The 17,240-nt window shown below is 40.5% G+C and overlaps 1 protein-coding gene across 1 annotated transcript in view; it reads right to left on the bottom strand.

The window, feature by feature from the left end:
- Window positions 1–17,240, bottom strand: part of PLCG1 (phospholipase C gamma 1) — a 99,772-nt gene that overhangs the window by 42,938 nt on the left and 39,594 nt on the right. Inside the window, exons 2-4 of the mRNA XM_060772229.2 lie at window positions 8,169–8,321; window positions 5,746–5,839; window positions 4,633–4,680 (exon numbers count right to left, since the gene is read on the bottom strand). Coding sequence (XP_060628212.1) covers window positions 4,633–4,680; window positions 5,746–5,839; window positions 8,169–8,321 — 295 coding nt within the window. The remainder of the gene's footprint in view (window positions 1–4,632; window positions 4,681–5,745; window positions 5,840–8,168; window positions 8,322–17,240) is intronic.

Here is a 17,240-nt window from a genome sequence, read left to right as displayed (position 1 = left end):
AAACACCCAATAAGAGTTCCACATTCAACAGATTTGTCCAAGGCTCATGATTTTGGGCATTAAACAGAAACACCAAGGGTCTTTTCCCACTATACCGTTATAGCACTATTATTCTACTTTAACAGCCGATTGAATTATGGAATTTACAGTATAGGAAAGCTATTTAGAATTCTCAACAAGTGCCCAATATACTAGAAAACCCAGGCTATCATAAATGTTAGCATAGCATTTAAAGTGGAATCATAGCAGAGTTCACATTACAGATAAAAAAGGAAAGCAAGGAGTAAGAATAGTAACTAGGAATAAAAAAAAGAACCCAGTAATTTAAAAGCTGGTGTACTAGATCAGGGCTTCTTAAACTTTTTCCACTCACAACCCCTTTCTGGTCATCAATTTTTTTACATGACCCAAGGTATATAGGTATATGAAATAAGGTATAAAAACCAGACATTTACTAGAAATTACTGAAAATAAATCAGCATTTGCAAAATAACCATTGCTAAACAGAGGTATTTAAAAAAACAGAGTGCTATGGAAGCAGTTTTTGCAGTCCACTGTAGACACTGAACAATGTTGCTAATAGACTTGTGTAAATGGGTTCCATTCAGAAACATTTTACTGTTGCCAGATTTTTCATGACCCTATCACTGAACTAAGGGGACCTCATTTTGGGTTCTGGAACCACGGTTTAAAAAGCTGTACATTAGATTATACAAGTCAATGATGTCAATGCAGAAGTTGGGGGGGGGGAGGGGGTTGAAGAGTGAGTTTCAGGTTGTGCCACCAATGAGATTATATTTTCATAAACATTCCAAAGACAAAAGATCTAAACATCTAAGGTGAACTACCACCTTGCATTGTGATATTTAAAAAACAAGAAAGATACAAGTGGGAGAAGATATTCATTCCCTGAAGTTTGCTTGCTAGACCAAGGCATGAAGAGTACTTGCTTATACACAGCTACTACTCTGTGAAACTGCTGCACAAAAGGTTGTACTGCTATTGTTTATACACCAGAGGGAGTCCCATTATAACTGTATACAGCCCTTTGAAAAGTTAGGGCAAGGGTCAGGATCTGCACCTATCTGCATCCTATTACATTCCTATTCCAATCTCACAAGTATATAGCTACACTGAGGTCTTAATAGCATTTGGTACTGCATCTTCCGCATCTGAAGTGGGTTTATATTCATGAAAACTCATGTGAAAATAAAAAGTCTTAAAGGTGCTGTCATTTTTATTTATTACATTTCCCTCCCCTTCATGACTCCTTTTTATCAATTTAGTTGTTTTCTGCAATTTCCAATACCCTGCTATGGACTTGAAATGTGTGAGTAATGATTTCCATTTGAAAATATTCACACAATTTTTGTTCCATGACAGCACACACGCAAATCTTAATCCCAAAGATGGCAAAATCGAATACCCTAACATGATGGTGAAAGGGGACTGAGAGAAGAAGGGATGCGGAAACAAATCCAGCTACTTCTACATCTAGCGATTATTACAAGGATCCAATCAATTCACATATATAATGTGCTACTTCTGCCACTGGACCCAACAACTTGTGGACTGAAATCATGTATGAGACTCAGTGTAGTGTAATAGTTCCATATGCAGACCCCACACTAGGCTCAAATATAGACAATCAACCAAACTTACTTTACAGCCCCTGAAGCATAAATGCCTCAGCTATTCTGTGCCTTGTGAGCAGGGGGGAGGACTGGAGAACTGTTTGGCTATGTTGTCAAAGTGCTGAAATCTGCTGGTATCCTTCTGAGGTCTCAGTGCTATGTAATTTTATGCCTGGCTACAGGGAGATAGCCACATGCTTCTCCGATCCTGATCACTTCCTGGGAGGCATGGAAAAGCCATTCAGGATGGGGCTTCAGAGGTTGTATGGCAAGTAAGGGTGAAGGTGGGGTGAAGGCAGGGCTCAGTGGAAGGAAAGAATATCAACCACTGCAGTGCCCCCCCCCCCCCGCCCCGCAAATAACATATTCAGATGTAAAGAGAGATACAAATTAATACACCACTAACAGGAAGCTGGTCATAGTGTGCTGTGTGACTCCTGTGTATGGGTGTGGTGTGGTAAGTATGTTGAAGGAACCAATAATAATTTGGCTGAAGATTAGGATCTACAATCACCACCAACAGTGAATTTCAACAGGTGCAAACTATCACATAAACACTACCTGTTGGTATTCCCAGTTACACCCAAATATTAAAGTTGAAGGAGCCCTGTTCACATTTTCACACAATCGCCCTAATGCTGCCACAGAAGCATAGCCACTTCTGACCATCACATCCCACGTAAACATTATAGTTGCCGGATGACATTGATTCTGTCCTTCAAATCTGCCCATCTGAATTCAAACTAAATTCGATTTTGGCAGTGCAAATTTCACTGACTTGCACAAAGAGACAGTTATATACATACATAGAAAATAACTGCCATTCGGATTTCAGGAGGCCTTGCTTTGGTAATCGGTGCCTCCAATGTAGAAAATGCCAACACAAAAAACAACCTATCTCTTTCTCTTGTAACAAAAAGACTATGATATTAAAAAAAAACCAAAAAACACGTGTGTCAGTTGTATTGTTGCTTCTTCCCCTCTCAGACTGTGTACAGCCGAAACAGGAAATCTGTCTGTGTGTGTGTGTGTGTTCAGAGAGAGACAGACAAAAACAAGAGTAGATAACAAAGGCTCATTTGGAACCCCTGGCTGGCTTATTATATCCATTGAGATCACTCAGCATTTCTCTACTTTGCAAGCATTGCCACTGTCTTCAAGTCCTCTAAGCAGAGTATTCAGAAAGCAGGTGGCAATCAATCATCTCCCGAAATCATGGCACAAGCTCATCAATATGTAAATTATCCAAAAAAAATCGACCCCTCCTTGTCTTCACAGATGTTGTTCGTACTTTCTATCCACGCCACACTGATGTTGTAGGCAGCCTCATCCCAGCTCCTAGTCAAATAAAAATCAAGCCAAGGTCTCCTGCTGGGCCAGGAAATAGGAAGAGTAATTGTGCATGGGAGAAAGGACATAAGTAAGTAGCCAAGCAGCCAGGCAGCATTTGGCATTAGAAACACAGTTCATAGGAAATGGGACTTTTGTTTATATGCTTGGAGCTGAGAGGCAAAAGGTTTTAACTCCATTACCAAGTAGAACTGGTGCCAGGCTTAACACACAATAGGGTTCCTGGGCCTTGGACTGTTCTACAAATCAGATGTGACACACATCACACAATATATCATTGTAGCACTCCGAAATTTTGCAATATGATTCCGTAGAGTTCTATGGTGAGGGTAGGTACTGTGGGGTAAAACCACATAGAGCAGTGGAAGGTTGTTGCTGAAATAAAGTGGTGAATGTTAGGGCAACAAATCAGGCAATGGTGTGGCCCTCGTGGTTTCTGTTAAGTCCAATGCAGCCTCCAAGAAGATGACTACACCATCCTACAATCACTTCTGCTCAAAGAGGTTTTCCTTGTTTGTTGTTATTTGTCATTATGTCGACTGCAACCAAGATGACGCTATGAATGACAGACCTCCAAGATCTCTAGTTATCAATTGCCCCGCTAAGACCATGACATCCTTGATTGAGTTTACAGATCTATAATGCGGTCTTCCTCTTTTCCTACTTCTTTCTACCTTACCAAGCATTATCATCTTTTTCAGTGAGTTATGCTGTCTCATAATATGTCCAAAGTACTACACCTTCCATTAATTAGTCTTTGTACCTGTCCCTGGTATTCACTAAACTCTTCTCTAGCACCACATTTTAGAGGTCTTTAAATCTGTCCAAAAACATGTAATATATTTTTACCACTGACTAAATCTGAAGAAACGTGCATGTCCCCACTCAAACTGTTCTCAGTTTTCTATAGAAAAAAGGGAAATCACACCTCCAGCTTTGACTGAACAACTCTGATATATTTGACACTTCACTTGAATAGGCAAACTCCAATAGTCTCATGAGATCTACACATCCAAAAGTGGGATATGAGGAGGAGATACTGGCTGCCTAATTAATCAGGGATACATTTTAGTCAGTTCAAAGTTCACCAGGAGCTTCCGGTGGTGCAATGGTTTAAACTTTTGTGCTAGCAGGACTGCTGACCAAAAGGTCGGTGGTTCAAATCTGTCAGCTCCAGCTTCCCATGCGGGGACATGAGAGAAGCCTCCCACAGGATGGTAAAACATCAGGGCATCCCCTGGGCAACGTCCGTGCAGACGGCCAATTCTCTCATACCAGAAGCAACTTGCAGTTTCTCAATTCGCTCCTGACACAATTTTTTAAAATTGAATTTTGAATAAATTAACTTTAGAGTTTTGAATAAATTTTGAATAAATTAATCCAACTAACCAAGAAAATGTATCTTTAGTTGCTTTTTAAATAAATATCTAGTGCTTTATTCTCATTCACATTAAAGTTCTGGAAAGACCTTTCCTCTTCAAAATACTCAAGGAAGCATCTTCCCTTTTCCAATGCAGCAGATCTGCCATTGCTCCAGTTATTCTAGAAATTGTATTGACTGCCATTTTCAAAGATTTCAGGAGGCCCCTCTAGGTATTCCAATCAATGTGAGCAGACTGTAACCAAGAGAAAGTTGCACTTTATTTACCTGTCCTCCCTGTTGCGATCAATGGAGTAAAACTGTTTTCGAAGCCACCTAGAAGCAAGCAGATTGTGACATTTAGATCCCTCTAAATTGCTCTGCTAACCTTTCAAAATGCAAGCTAACCACATGTCTACAAAAATAAGATACATATCTATTGGGACCATATTAACTGAGCATAACTGAATAAAAGAAAGGCAACATGTCCCCCTCTCACCACAACACATTTAGGATCCCATAGCATTGTGCAAGTTTGGACTCTAGACAATTAGTAAATTAATTATGATTCTGCTTAAACCCTCAATTTTTTCTCCATCCCTCCGACAACATACAATAAAAGAAACTCAAGCAACAAGAAGGAGAAAGTTAGGATTGTTTTTGGAGCAGAGCTCTAGGAATTCTGGGAGATGTATTCCAAAAAAAGCGACTTTCCAGACTTTGGGAAGAAAGTTTCACATTTGCAAGCTAGTTCACCAAAATATATATTTTATTCAGGTTACTGAGACTAAAAATACACATATTTAGCTTAAGCAAGTGTGTTTGGTCAGTGTCTGATGTTATGTTGCAACATAAGCTAAGTGGAGGTTTCTGAAAGATGTTGGACTCCAACAATCTGATCACTTACTTAAATCAATGCAAGAACACAATGAAAGATCTATTTTAAAAGTGAAGCTGAAGGAGAAATATACCAAGGCTGCAATTCTACACACGCTTCCCTGAGAGTAGATCCCATTGAATTCAGTGGGACTTACATCTGAGTAGACATGCGTAGTATTGCACTGAAAGAGGAGCCAAAAGTGAATACTCTCTACAAGAATAGAATGATAAATGCTGTCTTCATGTTTTGCTTTACCTCATTCTTCCACTCACTCATCTGTGCCATAAGGTGCTTTTTGCAAGCAGTCTGTCAATCCATTCCAAACTCTCAGAAGCATAAAAATCTTGAAAATTATGTAACTGCATAAAATTGATTTACTTGTGAACAGACTCTGTGCATTTTCTTTTAGTGTGTTTTGTCTATATATAAAAAGATGATGTTGGCAAAAAAGGAGATGAAATAAAACCCTGACTATGCCCACCTGTCTGATTTTGACTTCCTGCTCTCAATTTTTGTTTTACCTTTCAATCTGCAACGGGGTAGCAGCTTTTAGGGTATCCGCTACAAGCCAGTTGAGCCCTTTGATCCACATGCTGACTTCATCTTCGGATGTGGCTGTGAAAATAAAAGACAAACTGGACTTGTAAAGATATGAGCACAGGCATTGACCCCTATTTCCAAAGAGGAAGTCCCTATACACAGTGGGTTTCCAGCAGGAGGAAGCTAATTCCACTAAACATGAGCTAGAACAAAGTGCTACAAGGACAGTAATTAATGAAGAATAATTCTGATATTTCGGCACTCTTGACTGAGTCACAAATTTGGCTCTAAATATTCAAAGAAGATACGCTCTATTCTTCTTTTGTGGTAGATTTGCAGAACTTGGAAAACTTTTGCATTAATGCACATAGACCTGCCAACTTGGGGTGCATCCAGACAGCCCTTTAATCCTGGAACATTCGCATTTTAAAAACATAAATGTTCCCTGGTCCTAATCTACACACACCTCAGAAAGCACATGTTTTCTGGGGAGGGTGTCCAGATGCGCTCCCGGAACCTTCCAGGAGAACACTTGGACACCCAAACCCCTTCCCCAAACCCCCTTTAAAAGTTAAAGATCTTACCTGGCCTTCACTAGAGCTCTCCTGGCATGTGGGAATGATGCACCAGGAGAAAGGGGAGGGGCAGGAGTGATCTTCCTCCTTCCCCTCCCCTTTCTCCTGGTATGACATTCCTGTGCACCAGGAGAGCTCCGGTACCACGCTAATGGAGACCAGGTAAGTTGTTTTATTTTTAAAATGGATATGGATGGGGTTGATGTCCTCCTAGTTTTTCAGGCTAATTTAGCCCAGAAAATTGCAGGACTACTGCCTGGACTGCCTTCTCAAAAACCCAGAACATTTGAGGGAGCAGTCCAGACAGCAGAAGTAGTGGGTTTATCCCAAACCTTCCAAGAAGGGGTGGAATAAACCCACTAACAATTAAATTCGCAACAAACCAGGAGTTTCCTGGTTTGTGGCAAATGAATTCGTGTTTCTCTGGGATGTCATCTGGACGACCCCCTTTTAATTGTGAGAACGCCCGTGTTAAAGGGGTTGTCTGGATGCACCATAATATGTCAGATTCTACAGGGCTATCAAAAGATATTTGTCTAGTCACTTGTGGCATCTCTCTAGGAATTTCAAGTTTTTTAGCATGGCGCTATGGTCAACTTCTGCTGAAAGCTGACCACAGAATCACACTGAAGAATCTAGAGATGTCTAGAGAAGGAATACCTGGGTCAACCAGCATAACTGGAGAAAGTTGACCACAGAGGACCTAGAGGTTCCAAGAGAGAACATTTTCATCAAATCCATGAATAATTCAATCTGCAAAAGTCAAACCTGCAAATGTTGAAGTCTGAATGTACTTTGATGGACTAAAATTATAATCCAGAGGAGAAAACTGTGTGTCATGCTCGAATTAGAACAATCCTTTTCGGAGAAGAACCAGGAGGACTTTCACAGTATAGGGTATGAAAAAAAACTTGGTTCCTCAAGAAAGATGGCTGTGGACTCACTTGCTGCAAATTCAGCAGTAAAGACAAAGGCACTTCCAAGACCCTGAGAATGCTGGCATCACAAAAGACAGGAGGGAACTATAACATTTAGGGGGGAGACTACTAGTTCTTCTCTGCTTGTAGCCTCTAACCTGCTAAACTGGACATGAGTGAAGCTTTGAGATGAGAATGCACAAGATGCTAAAAGAAATGCATCATATTTTGATCTTACTGTCTGTCAGTCCTAATGTTGAGTTCTATTGTGTTTTGTTTGCCTTTGACACTGACTATTATCTAAAAACTTTGACTTTCAATAGCCTGAATTTGGTCTAGCTGACCTTTTGAGACTTGCTGTGTCCTTAGTTCTGTTTTGGTCCCCCAGTTTGGATTCTGATCTCTCTGGATCCAAAGTCCAGATAGATTACTGTGAGCCTGCTTGCCTGAAATTAGAGAGATGTGGACCAAAAAGGTCCAAATGTAAACAAGCAAGAGCACTTCCTCCCTTGCTCATCTCTGCTGTGATCAGGAATGCTGCTGCAAAAGGAATGGGATAAAGATAGTATGCCACCTGAGCTATACAACCAGGGTTTTGTTTTTGTTTTTGTCGTGTCAGGAGTGACTTGAGAAACTGCAAGTCGCTTCTGGTGTGAGAGAATTGGCCGTCTGCAAGGACGTTGCCCAGGAGACGCCCAGATGATTTTGATGTTTTTATCATCCTTGTGGGAGGCTTCTCTCATGTCCCCGCATGAGGAGCTGGAGCTGATAGAGGGAGCTCATCCGCCTCTCCCCAGATTCAAACCTGCAACCTGTTGGTCTTCAGTCCTGCCGGCACAGGGGTTTAACCCACTGCGCCACCGGGGGCGCCTTACAACCAGTGAGAAGATAGAAGAGGAGAAGAAAGCCCACCTTGAAGACTCAGTGTTTTCAGTCTGAATTCCATGCCATAAAGGATGACAAAACAGTGAGACTGATCTGGACGGAAAGAAGGATCCTCCTGATAGCGGTCAAAATCTCTGGAGTTTCTTCCTAGACGAATCTCCTGGATTTCACGAATATCAACTATAAAGGAGAGAAAAAAGATTAACTGGAATGACAGAACTAGGGAGCATTCTGAGAATAAAGCTTTTGATATTTACTTTTATTAGACAATAAAATAGAAATTCAAATTTTGAACTATACAATTTTTAACGATATGGTCTGCTCCTGTATTGCAAAAACAGAATATTCTAGGGTGTTAGTTGTGTTTTGACCTTAACAGAAAGGCCAGACAATGTGTATTGCGTGGGAGGGGCAGCACGAAGAATCGTTGCCCTGTGCGCAGCTACCTCTTGGCAACACTTTCCCCATCATATGTGAGAAGCATTGCTCTTCTGGGAAGGATCGGTGCTGCTCCATTGGAGCCAGCTCAACACGGGAAGCCTCGCATGTTGTGAGGGAAGTGTCCAAGGACACTTCAAGTCCCAGCCTCCACTGGAAGTCACATGACATCATGTGATGGTTGGTGTGGGTCTCCGTTCCCAAAACAGGCTAGAAGTGTCCTGAGATGCTGAATTTGGTGAGTGTGATGAGGTGATTAGTCTCTTGCAGAATATGTGTGTGTGTGTGTGTGTGTGAACTTAAACTTATAGCATAAATCTTTGTGGTCTAAAATCCACTTTCATCAGATCCATGAAGTCTTATATTAAGTAGATACACTCAAAGGCTGTGAGAGGTACAGACTGTAAATAATAAGGCAATTGGAAAATAAACACCAGAAAGCACAAACAGTGATACTTTATTGATAGTGGCCATTTACAAAACATTGCATGTGATCACAGGAATACTTCCAGTGATGAGAAGACTAACATATATATAATAGTGTTTGTTTGTAAAAACAAAAACCAAAAAAAACCCAAAAAAGAACAAGAGGGAAAACAAGCAGAAGTATATGAAGACGTATAGTTACACGGCAAAAAGCCCACTGTCTGTAGTCTCTTCTGTCTAAACTTGTATGTACTGTGTTTACTTAGGGCAGGATTGAGAACTGGTTTGGAATAGTGGGGTATAACCAACTCCTCTGATGAAACAGATGGCTCCCAAAGGGTATGGTTCCACCCCAAACTTCCCAGTATGGGGCAAGGACAAGTGAGGAACTAAGCTTGGCTCATCTTGTGCGGTACTTTGAGAAATATTCCACATAATCAAAGATTCCTTTATTATTGCCCAAGTTCCTAAAGTACATCCGGCATTTCAGATCAGATTTTGATACTAAAAATTCGCTCATCCTGAATCTATTTTCCTTTCAAAAACTGCACATATTCTAAGAGTTTTGAGGAAAATTTGATCATTTGTATTGATTCTAGGAGAATAACCAACAAGAAACATGTTCTCTCATATGCAGTATGCACTTTGTCTTGAGATACCAAAATATGTAGATGCAAGAAAGAACCATAGCTAGAAAAGCACGTTGAAAAGAGAAAATTCAAGAAAAATGCCTCCAAAAGGACAAAGTTGTTTTTGTTTAAATTTTTGGAGTAAGTTTTGGTCATAGTTTGGGAGATGGTGATCTTATGTTGCTAATCCCATGTTGGATACAAAATCATTGTTGCATGCCTTTAAGTTGTTTCAATTTATGGCAACTAAAGTGAATCTATTAAAGAGTTTAAAGAGTGAGTAGATTTTGAACCTTGGCCTCCAGAGTTATAATCCAATGCTCAAGCTACTACACCATACCCACACTCTACACAAAATCATTCCTACAGACAAATAATCAAGAATTGGTCATCCTGAAACCACAAGATTACTATTATGTATCCAAACAGCAACAGTAATAACAAACTAACAGAAAAAAGGGAAACAGATAAATGTCTAAAAATTACTATTGCACACATGTTAATGGGTCAAAATAAACATAGAGTATAAAAATACACTCAAAACCTATTTACATTATTCCCCTGGTAAACAAATTGACATTATACACTTTCACCTTGCAATTCATCTGCCAATCCTCTTGTTTACAGATGATCACACACATGCACAAGTAAATAGTCACACACATAAACAAACACTTGAAATATTATTATTGATCTAATCATTTACTGTTTTCCGTTTATCCAAACTACTTTCCAAATGCTGCTAATTCTGAAACTGTGTATCAAGAGCCATGTGCCTTTTTTTTTAAAAGACCGCAAACTACTTGAGAAGTGACAGCGGAAATAATTCCCAAGAACAGCCATGTCTTTTTCCAAGAAATGTTCAAAGGAAACTGAAGAATGATCAGGAGAAATAGGCTTTGATGAAAAAGAAGGTGTTGAGTATTACAATTCACCATATAAAATGACAAAAGAGACCATTTCTGAGATTTTCACATTGCTAATAAAAATTGACAGAATCTTCTTAAACAAACAAACAGTTCCAAATACTTCCTGGAAAATAATTCTAAACCCCCCTCAGTGGAATCAATTAATGGCTTTTGTGACTCATGGTTTTCCAGACGCAAAACATTTCCGAGCAGCAGAGAGGAAAATCCTTTGCAGAGTTGAACTGTAATGTAGCCTAGACCTTACATACAACTTGCGTGCTTTATATGCGTGTTTCAGTGATATATATGCGTGTTTCAGATGGCCAATTGTTTTGGTTATTTTTCTAAAAATCTGCTTCTGGAAACAAAAGGGGGCTTAGAAAAGATGCTAAGTAACAGGCAAGTATATTGTCCCCAAGCCAGGCCTGTAGCGAGGGGGTGGTTTTAGGGGTTCAACCCCCCCCCCAAAATGTTTCAGATTTTTAAAAAAAAAACCTGGTTTACTCATGAATTTAAACTGGTTAACCAAATCCCCATGCTAAGTCTATGAGATGCAAAAAATTAAGAGTCCCTCCAGAACTGTAAGCACTATCTCAAGCAAATATTGACAATTTATTCACACTGTCATTACTTGCAGCAATAGCCAATGTAGTGAAGCAACCAAGTTGGGTGTGTGTGTGTTGAATGCTCTCATTAAGGAGGCCAGACTTGGTGGAGGTGGTTGACAGGGGTGGAGCTGCAGGCTATTGAAGGTTGCTCTGCCCCTTGCTGTGCTCCTTGCTTCAGCGTGAGCTAGGAGGCAGGTTTCAAACCCCCCCCCCCCGAAATTTTCAACCCTCTCCAAAATTTTCAACCCCCCTCTGAAATTTTCAACCTCCCCCCCCCCCCCGAAATTGTCAACCCTCCCCGAAATTTTTTTCTGGCTACAGCCCTGCCCCAAGCTAACCACATGGAAGCAAAATAAGCAGTAAAGGTACACTTATATATTTTATCCACACAAGTGATTTTAAAAATTGTCATGGATCCAACATGTCTCATGTGTCAGTTGAATATGACCAAACAGTTATTGGTGTGCCCTCATTTTCAGTAAGCCAACCAGGCCAACCTATCAACTTTCAGTGTCAAAGACCGCTTTGAGTCCCCCTCAGGTTGAGAAAAGCGGTATACAAATACTGTAAATAATAATAAATAAAAGAGTCATTTACTACTATATGGCTAACAGAATGGACCATATGAGGAAAACAAACTGAGAACTGCAGGAATGGAGAACATATTTTAAAACTGTGAAGGAAGGAGGAACAGAAATAGATCTGTACTTCATGAAGTTGAGGTAGGCACAGTCTCTTGTTTCCTTATCACATGGGAATTATAGATAGGCCTGAGTTCCTAATGTTCAGGAGAAGCTATTCCATGCGCTGTCTGCTCCTCTGTGAAAATCTCTAGTGGAATGTCAGGGGCTCCCTATGGAACTAATGGAGCTAGTATTGTGATGAGGAGCTGGCAGAATAGTAGGAACAGTGCCAAAAACATCCAGCATGTGATTCCCATTTCCATCCAAGAACAAAACAAATCTGAAATTGTGCTACAGGACTGCTGAGATACAGGTAATTGGGGTGAGAGTCAGCTTCCCTTTTACCCCACCCTTTTCCCCAAATGGGAAGAATTATGCATATTCCAGACCTACATGCACGGACTTATATGCCCCAACCTTATTTTCCATCTTCATCGCTATGATACTTCATCTTGTTGATGGGAAGCTTCCCACCAGAGTGGAAATCATCTATTGGACAGATGGCAAGCTATTTAACTTCAACAGACTGAAAGCCAAAACCAAGGTTACAACAACATCTGTTATAGAACTCCAATATGCTGATGACAACACCATCTGTGCGCATTCAGAAGAAGACCTACAAGCCACTCTAAACACCTTTGCAGAAACATACGAGAAGCTCGTCCTGTCACTGAACATCAAGAAAACCAATGTGCTCTTCCAGCAGTCACCAGAAATACAGCTCAATGGTGTAACATCAGAAAATGTTGACTATTTCCACTACCTTGGCAGCCACCTCTCCACAAAAGTCAACACTGATTCTGAAATACAACATTGCCTGAGCTCTGCGAGTGCAGCGTTTTTCCAAATGAAGCACAGAGTGTTTGAGGACTGGGACATTCATAGGGATACCAAGGTGCTTGTTTATAAAGCTATTGTTCTCCCAAACCTGCCATACGACTGCGAAACATGGACTATCTACAGACGTCATATGCAACTCCTAGAATGATACCATCAGTGTTGCCTCTGAAAAATCCTGCAAATCTCTTGGGAAGACAGGCGGACAAATGTCAGCGTGCTAGAAGAAACAAAGACCACCAGCATTGAAGCAATGGTCCTCCGCCGTCAACTCCGCTGGACCGGCCATGTTGTCTGAATGCCCGACCACCATCTCCCAAAGCAGTTGCTCTACTTCGAACTCAAGAATGAAAAACAAAATGTTGGTGGACAGGAAAAGAGATTTAAAGATGGGCTCAAAGCCAACCTTAAAAACTCTGGCATAGACACAGAGAACTGGGAAGCTCTGGCCCTTGGGCACTCCAGCTGGAGATCAGCTGTGATCAGCAGTGCTGTAGAATTTGAAGAGGCATGAATGGAGGGCAAAAGAGAGAAACGTGCCAAAAGGAAGGTGTGTCAAGCCAATCCCGACCAGGACCACCTGGAAACCAATTCCATCACTGTGGGAGAACATGCAGGACAAGAATAGGGCTCCACAGTCACCTACATACCCACCACCAGTACACCAATCTTGGAAGACAATCCTACTCAGACAATGAGGGATTGCCTAAGTAAATAAGTAAGTAATGCATGGAAACTCAGCTGCTCCACAAGCACTCTGATGGCCCAGATCCTTAATGTACCTACAGCTGAACACTACGCTACAATTTAATTTTGGAAACAAAGAATGAGCCCCAGTCATTCTAGGAAGGACTCCAGACTAACTCATGCACTTTTGGAAAGTACCATTTAATTAGAATCAGTAAAGAAACACACCTTCCAATTCTAATCTTCTCAGAGTAGGATGGAATGTCAGTGTACTGCTTGGAAAGCAGAAACAGTATATAAGTTACGAAATTCCAACATAATACATTTAAAATTTGGCATCTTTACATTATTGTTCTACAGTTTACTAAGAATAATATCCAGATTTATGTTCAAAAACAGGTGGGTTGCTTTAAAGAAAAATGTGAGATAAGGAAGGGAGAAGGAGAAATACCATATGTGAGCTAACCAAACATCATAAACTGTTGTCTATCCACAGTTCAAAGTTCTTTACACAAAAATATAGTCTCCCTCCCTTCTTACATTCCCCATCAAGTACCCAAGGTTATCTTTCTTTGCATACAGAAAGATCAAGCACAGCAATTTGGGGTTAGTAGAAACCACTTCCCTGCACCTTGCATCAGCAGAAGACTTAAATGTGCATACTCTATTTTGTTGCCATTTTGCGGTTCAACCTTCCTTTCCTGCCCCTTTACTTGGTAGCAAAAATTGAGTGGCTGGGTATTTAACAGAGAGCAAGAATAGTTGTACTGTAAAATTACATGATCAGATCAATTACTATCTGCCCTGGAGACTAGGACGCAGAACAATGGAATCAAACTACAGGAAAGGAGATTCCACCGGAACATAAGGAAGAACTTTCGAACTGTGAGAGCTGTTCAGCAGTGGAACTCTCTGCCCCGGAGTGTGGTGGATGCTCCTTCTTCAGAGGCTTTTAAACTGGCTGGATGGTCATCAGTCGGGCGGTGCTTTGAATGTGATTTTGCTGCTTCTTGGCAGGTGGTTGGACTGGATGGCCCACGAGGTCTCTTCCAATTCTATGATACTATGACCTGAGAAGTGGAGGATTGTTTATTCCTAGGATTGCTTGTTTTTCTCCTAAGCACATCCAGGATTGGAGGGTTGTCAGAATAAAACCAACTTTATTAGAGAGCAACTGCTTTAATATACAGCAGGAGATGAGAAAGGGAGATTCACTTCTTCAGTTCACCATCTCCTTTCAATACCAAAAATGAGGAAGGGATGGTTGCTCCATATGGCAAGTACAGGCAGTCCCCAACTTACAAACATCCAATTCATAGTTAAGAATGGGGGTGAGGTAAAGAGAAGTGAGAGAACTCTACCTCCTGAAAGGGAAATTCACTTCTGAAAGAATAATCATGGGGAAAAGGGTGTCTCAACTGATTCTTTCTCACCAACCTTTGTTTCCACAACAACCCAAAATCCAATTATCACAGAGATAGAGAGTGAGGTGAAATCTTCTAAATAGGGGCACAAACAGCAAAAGAAATACCACAGGGGTAGTAACCCTTCCTATATTTAGCTGGAGTTAGACTCAAAACATGTACCCATTCTGACTTACATACAACCTACACAACCTATCTTGTTAATTACTGTGAGGATGGGAATAAATATACATAGAAGAAACCACAATTATTTTGTCTATGGTTCAGATGGGAACTCTCAACCTCTGAGCTACAAACTAACAACACTAGCACAAAACATGCTAGTGGACCGGGCTGTAGTGCAGCTAGTTAGTAGCCAGATACATTAAATCACTATTGACAAGAGGTCATGAGTCCGAAGCCAATCTGGGTCGGAGTAAGCACCCGACCATTAATTGCTGTTGACCTATGCAGCCCAAAAGACAATTGCATCTGTCAAGTAGGAAATTTAGATAGCGAGGCTAGTTTAACTAATTTGCAACACCATAAAACATTCCAGCAGCATGCATAAGAATGCATAAGAATAAAGAAGTACTCCATCAAGGACTCGGTGTCACAAGTGGACGGTGAAGCGACAGCTCCCCCTGTGGCCGGAATCAAGCATATCCTCATGAAGCCGGAAAGCTGGAATGTTAAGTTGCCTCTGTGTCTGTATATATATGTTGTATGTCTATGGCATTGAATGTTTAACATGTATATGTGCATTGTAATCTGCCCTGAGTCCCCTACGGGGTGAGAAGGGTGGAATATAAATACTGTAAATAAATAAATAATAGATAAACATTATTAGAGAAAGCTTTAAAAAGGTTGTCATTTCCAAGAACCCTACCCCTGGACTCAAAACCCACTCTACCAGGGGGAAAAAGCAAAAGAAAGCTCAAGGCTTTAATGCAGTGGTTCTGCTTTTCCAAAGAACTTCAGTCCTGCGCATAGAAACAGCATGTGTACACACTATCTGTTATTTCTCATCAAGCTCTTCTAAGGTTGACTAATGCATGTAACCTTTTGTTCCTAAGAACACTGCCTTTTAACGCCCTTGTTCCTCCTTCTCCTGTGTGCTGCTGCGCACTCTGGACATTAAAATTAAGGTTATGTTAAAAAGATATAAAATCTTTCAACTATTTCCCCTCCTCTGTTTGCAAATAAACACAAAATGCTTCAGCCACCACCAGTCACTCTGCTGAAGGTAAACAGGAAGCCGATCCACAGTGCAACTCCTCTTCAGTCTCCAAGTTTTGCGGCACTCCCACTTGTCCTGAGCACAGGGATGCTCTTGTTCCAGCAACAATTATGACTTTAGCCAGGGCCAGAGGTTACTGATCCCACGCACTAGGGTTTGGTTACAAAAACGTTCAGTCTCCCTTGTCAATGCAATCACAGATGGTGGAATAAGGCTTGAGTAGTTTGAACAAGATGGCTCACATGAGAAAAAACACAGTAGCCTGGGGGTGGTAATTTCTTCCTGTGGCCTGGGGATAAGTTTGGAAATAGGCCTCAAGAGGTGACAAATGTCACAATATGGGAACATTACACAGGCCTAGAAATGTAGGACAAGAAAAGGACAAATGGTGAAGCTTATAGATCACACTGTAAGACATTACAGACATTATAACGGGATGGGTTTTTCAAGAGACGGTTCTGAAGTAGGGCTTCCAGGATGAAAACTGAAGTGTGCACTATATCTTTAATAGTTGTGTTGAAGAGGGAATTTCAGTAGGTTTTGCTTTTACTTGGTTGCATGACAAGCAATGAATTCCCTCTACTACACAACTACTACAGGAGTTTTCACTCTGGCAACCCTATTCAGAAGACTAACTGTGTTGTATATATCACAACACACTTCAAGTTACCAAACAGTAAAAGGACTCAAATAACTTCACCATATTGTGCCATTTCTGTTCTAATATTTTTTATGATAAGAATAGTCATTGAATTTACACAGACATTGCTTTTAAGGAAATAGGCAGTCATTTGTTTGCATGTCATAGTAAGATGTGCTTTATCTGGTCAATGTCTGCTTTTGAGGAGAATTTTTTTAGCGCTGCCTTCTTAATTCTGCCAAAGCTACAATCAGTTCAGCCTAACAGATGATGTCCATACAAAATTACTACAAATGAGATACTGCATTATAGACAGTTGAATCAGTAATAGGATGATGATGATGATGATGATGATGATGATAATAATAATAATAATAATAATAATAAATCACACATTCCTAGACGCTTGGAAAGTGTTTGCTTTGTGATTTTGTGATACGAAATCCAGCACATATATCTCATTTGCTGTGACATACTGTGTTTTTGTGTCAGTAAAATAATAATAATAATAATAATAATAATAATAATAATAATAATTTTATTTATATACTGGTCTATCTCCCCTAGGGGACTCAGGGCAGTTTCCACAAAACAACCATA

Source organism: Anolis sagrei, chromosome 4 (assembly GCF_037176765.1).
Source record: "Anolis sagrei isolate rAnoSag1 chromosome 4, rAnoSag1.mat, whole genome shotgun sequence".
Classification (NCBI taxonomy): Eukaryota; Metazoa; Chordata; class Lepidosauria; order Squamata; family Dactyloidae; genus Anolis; species Anolis sagrei.
This window is presented reverse-complemented; position numbering and strand designations above follow the sequence as displayed.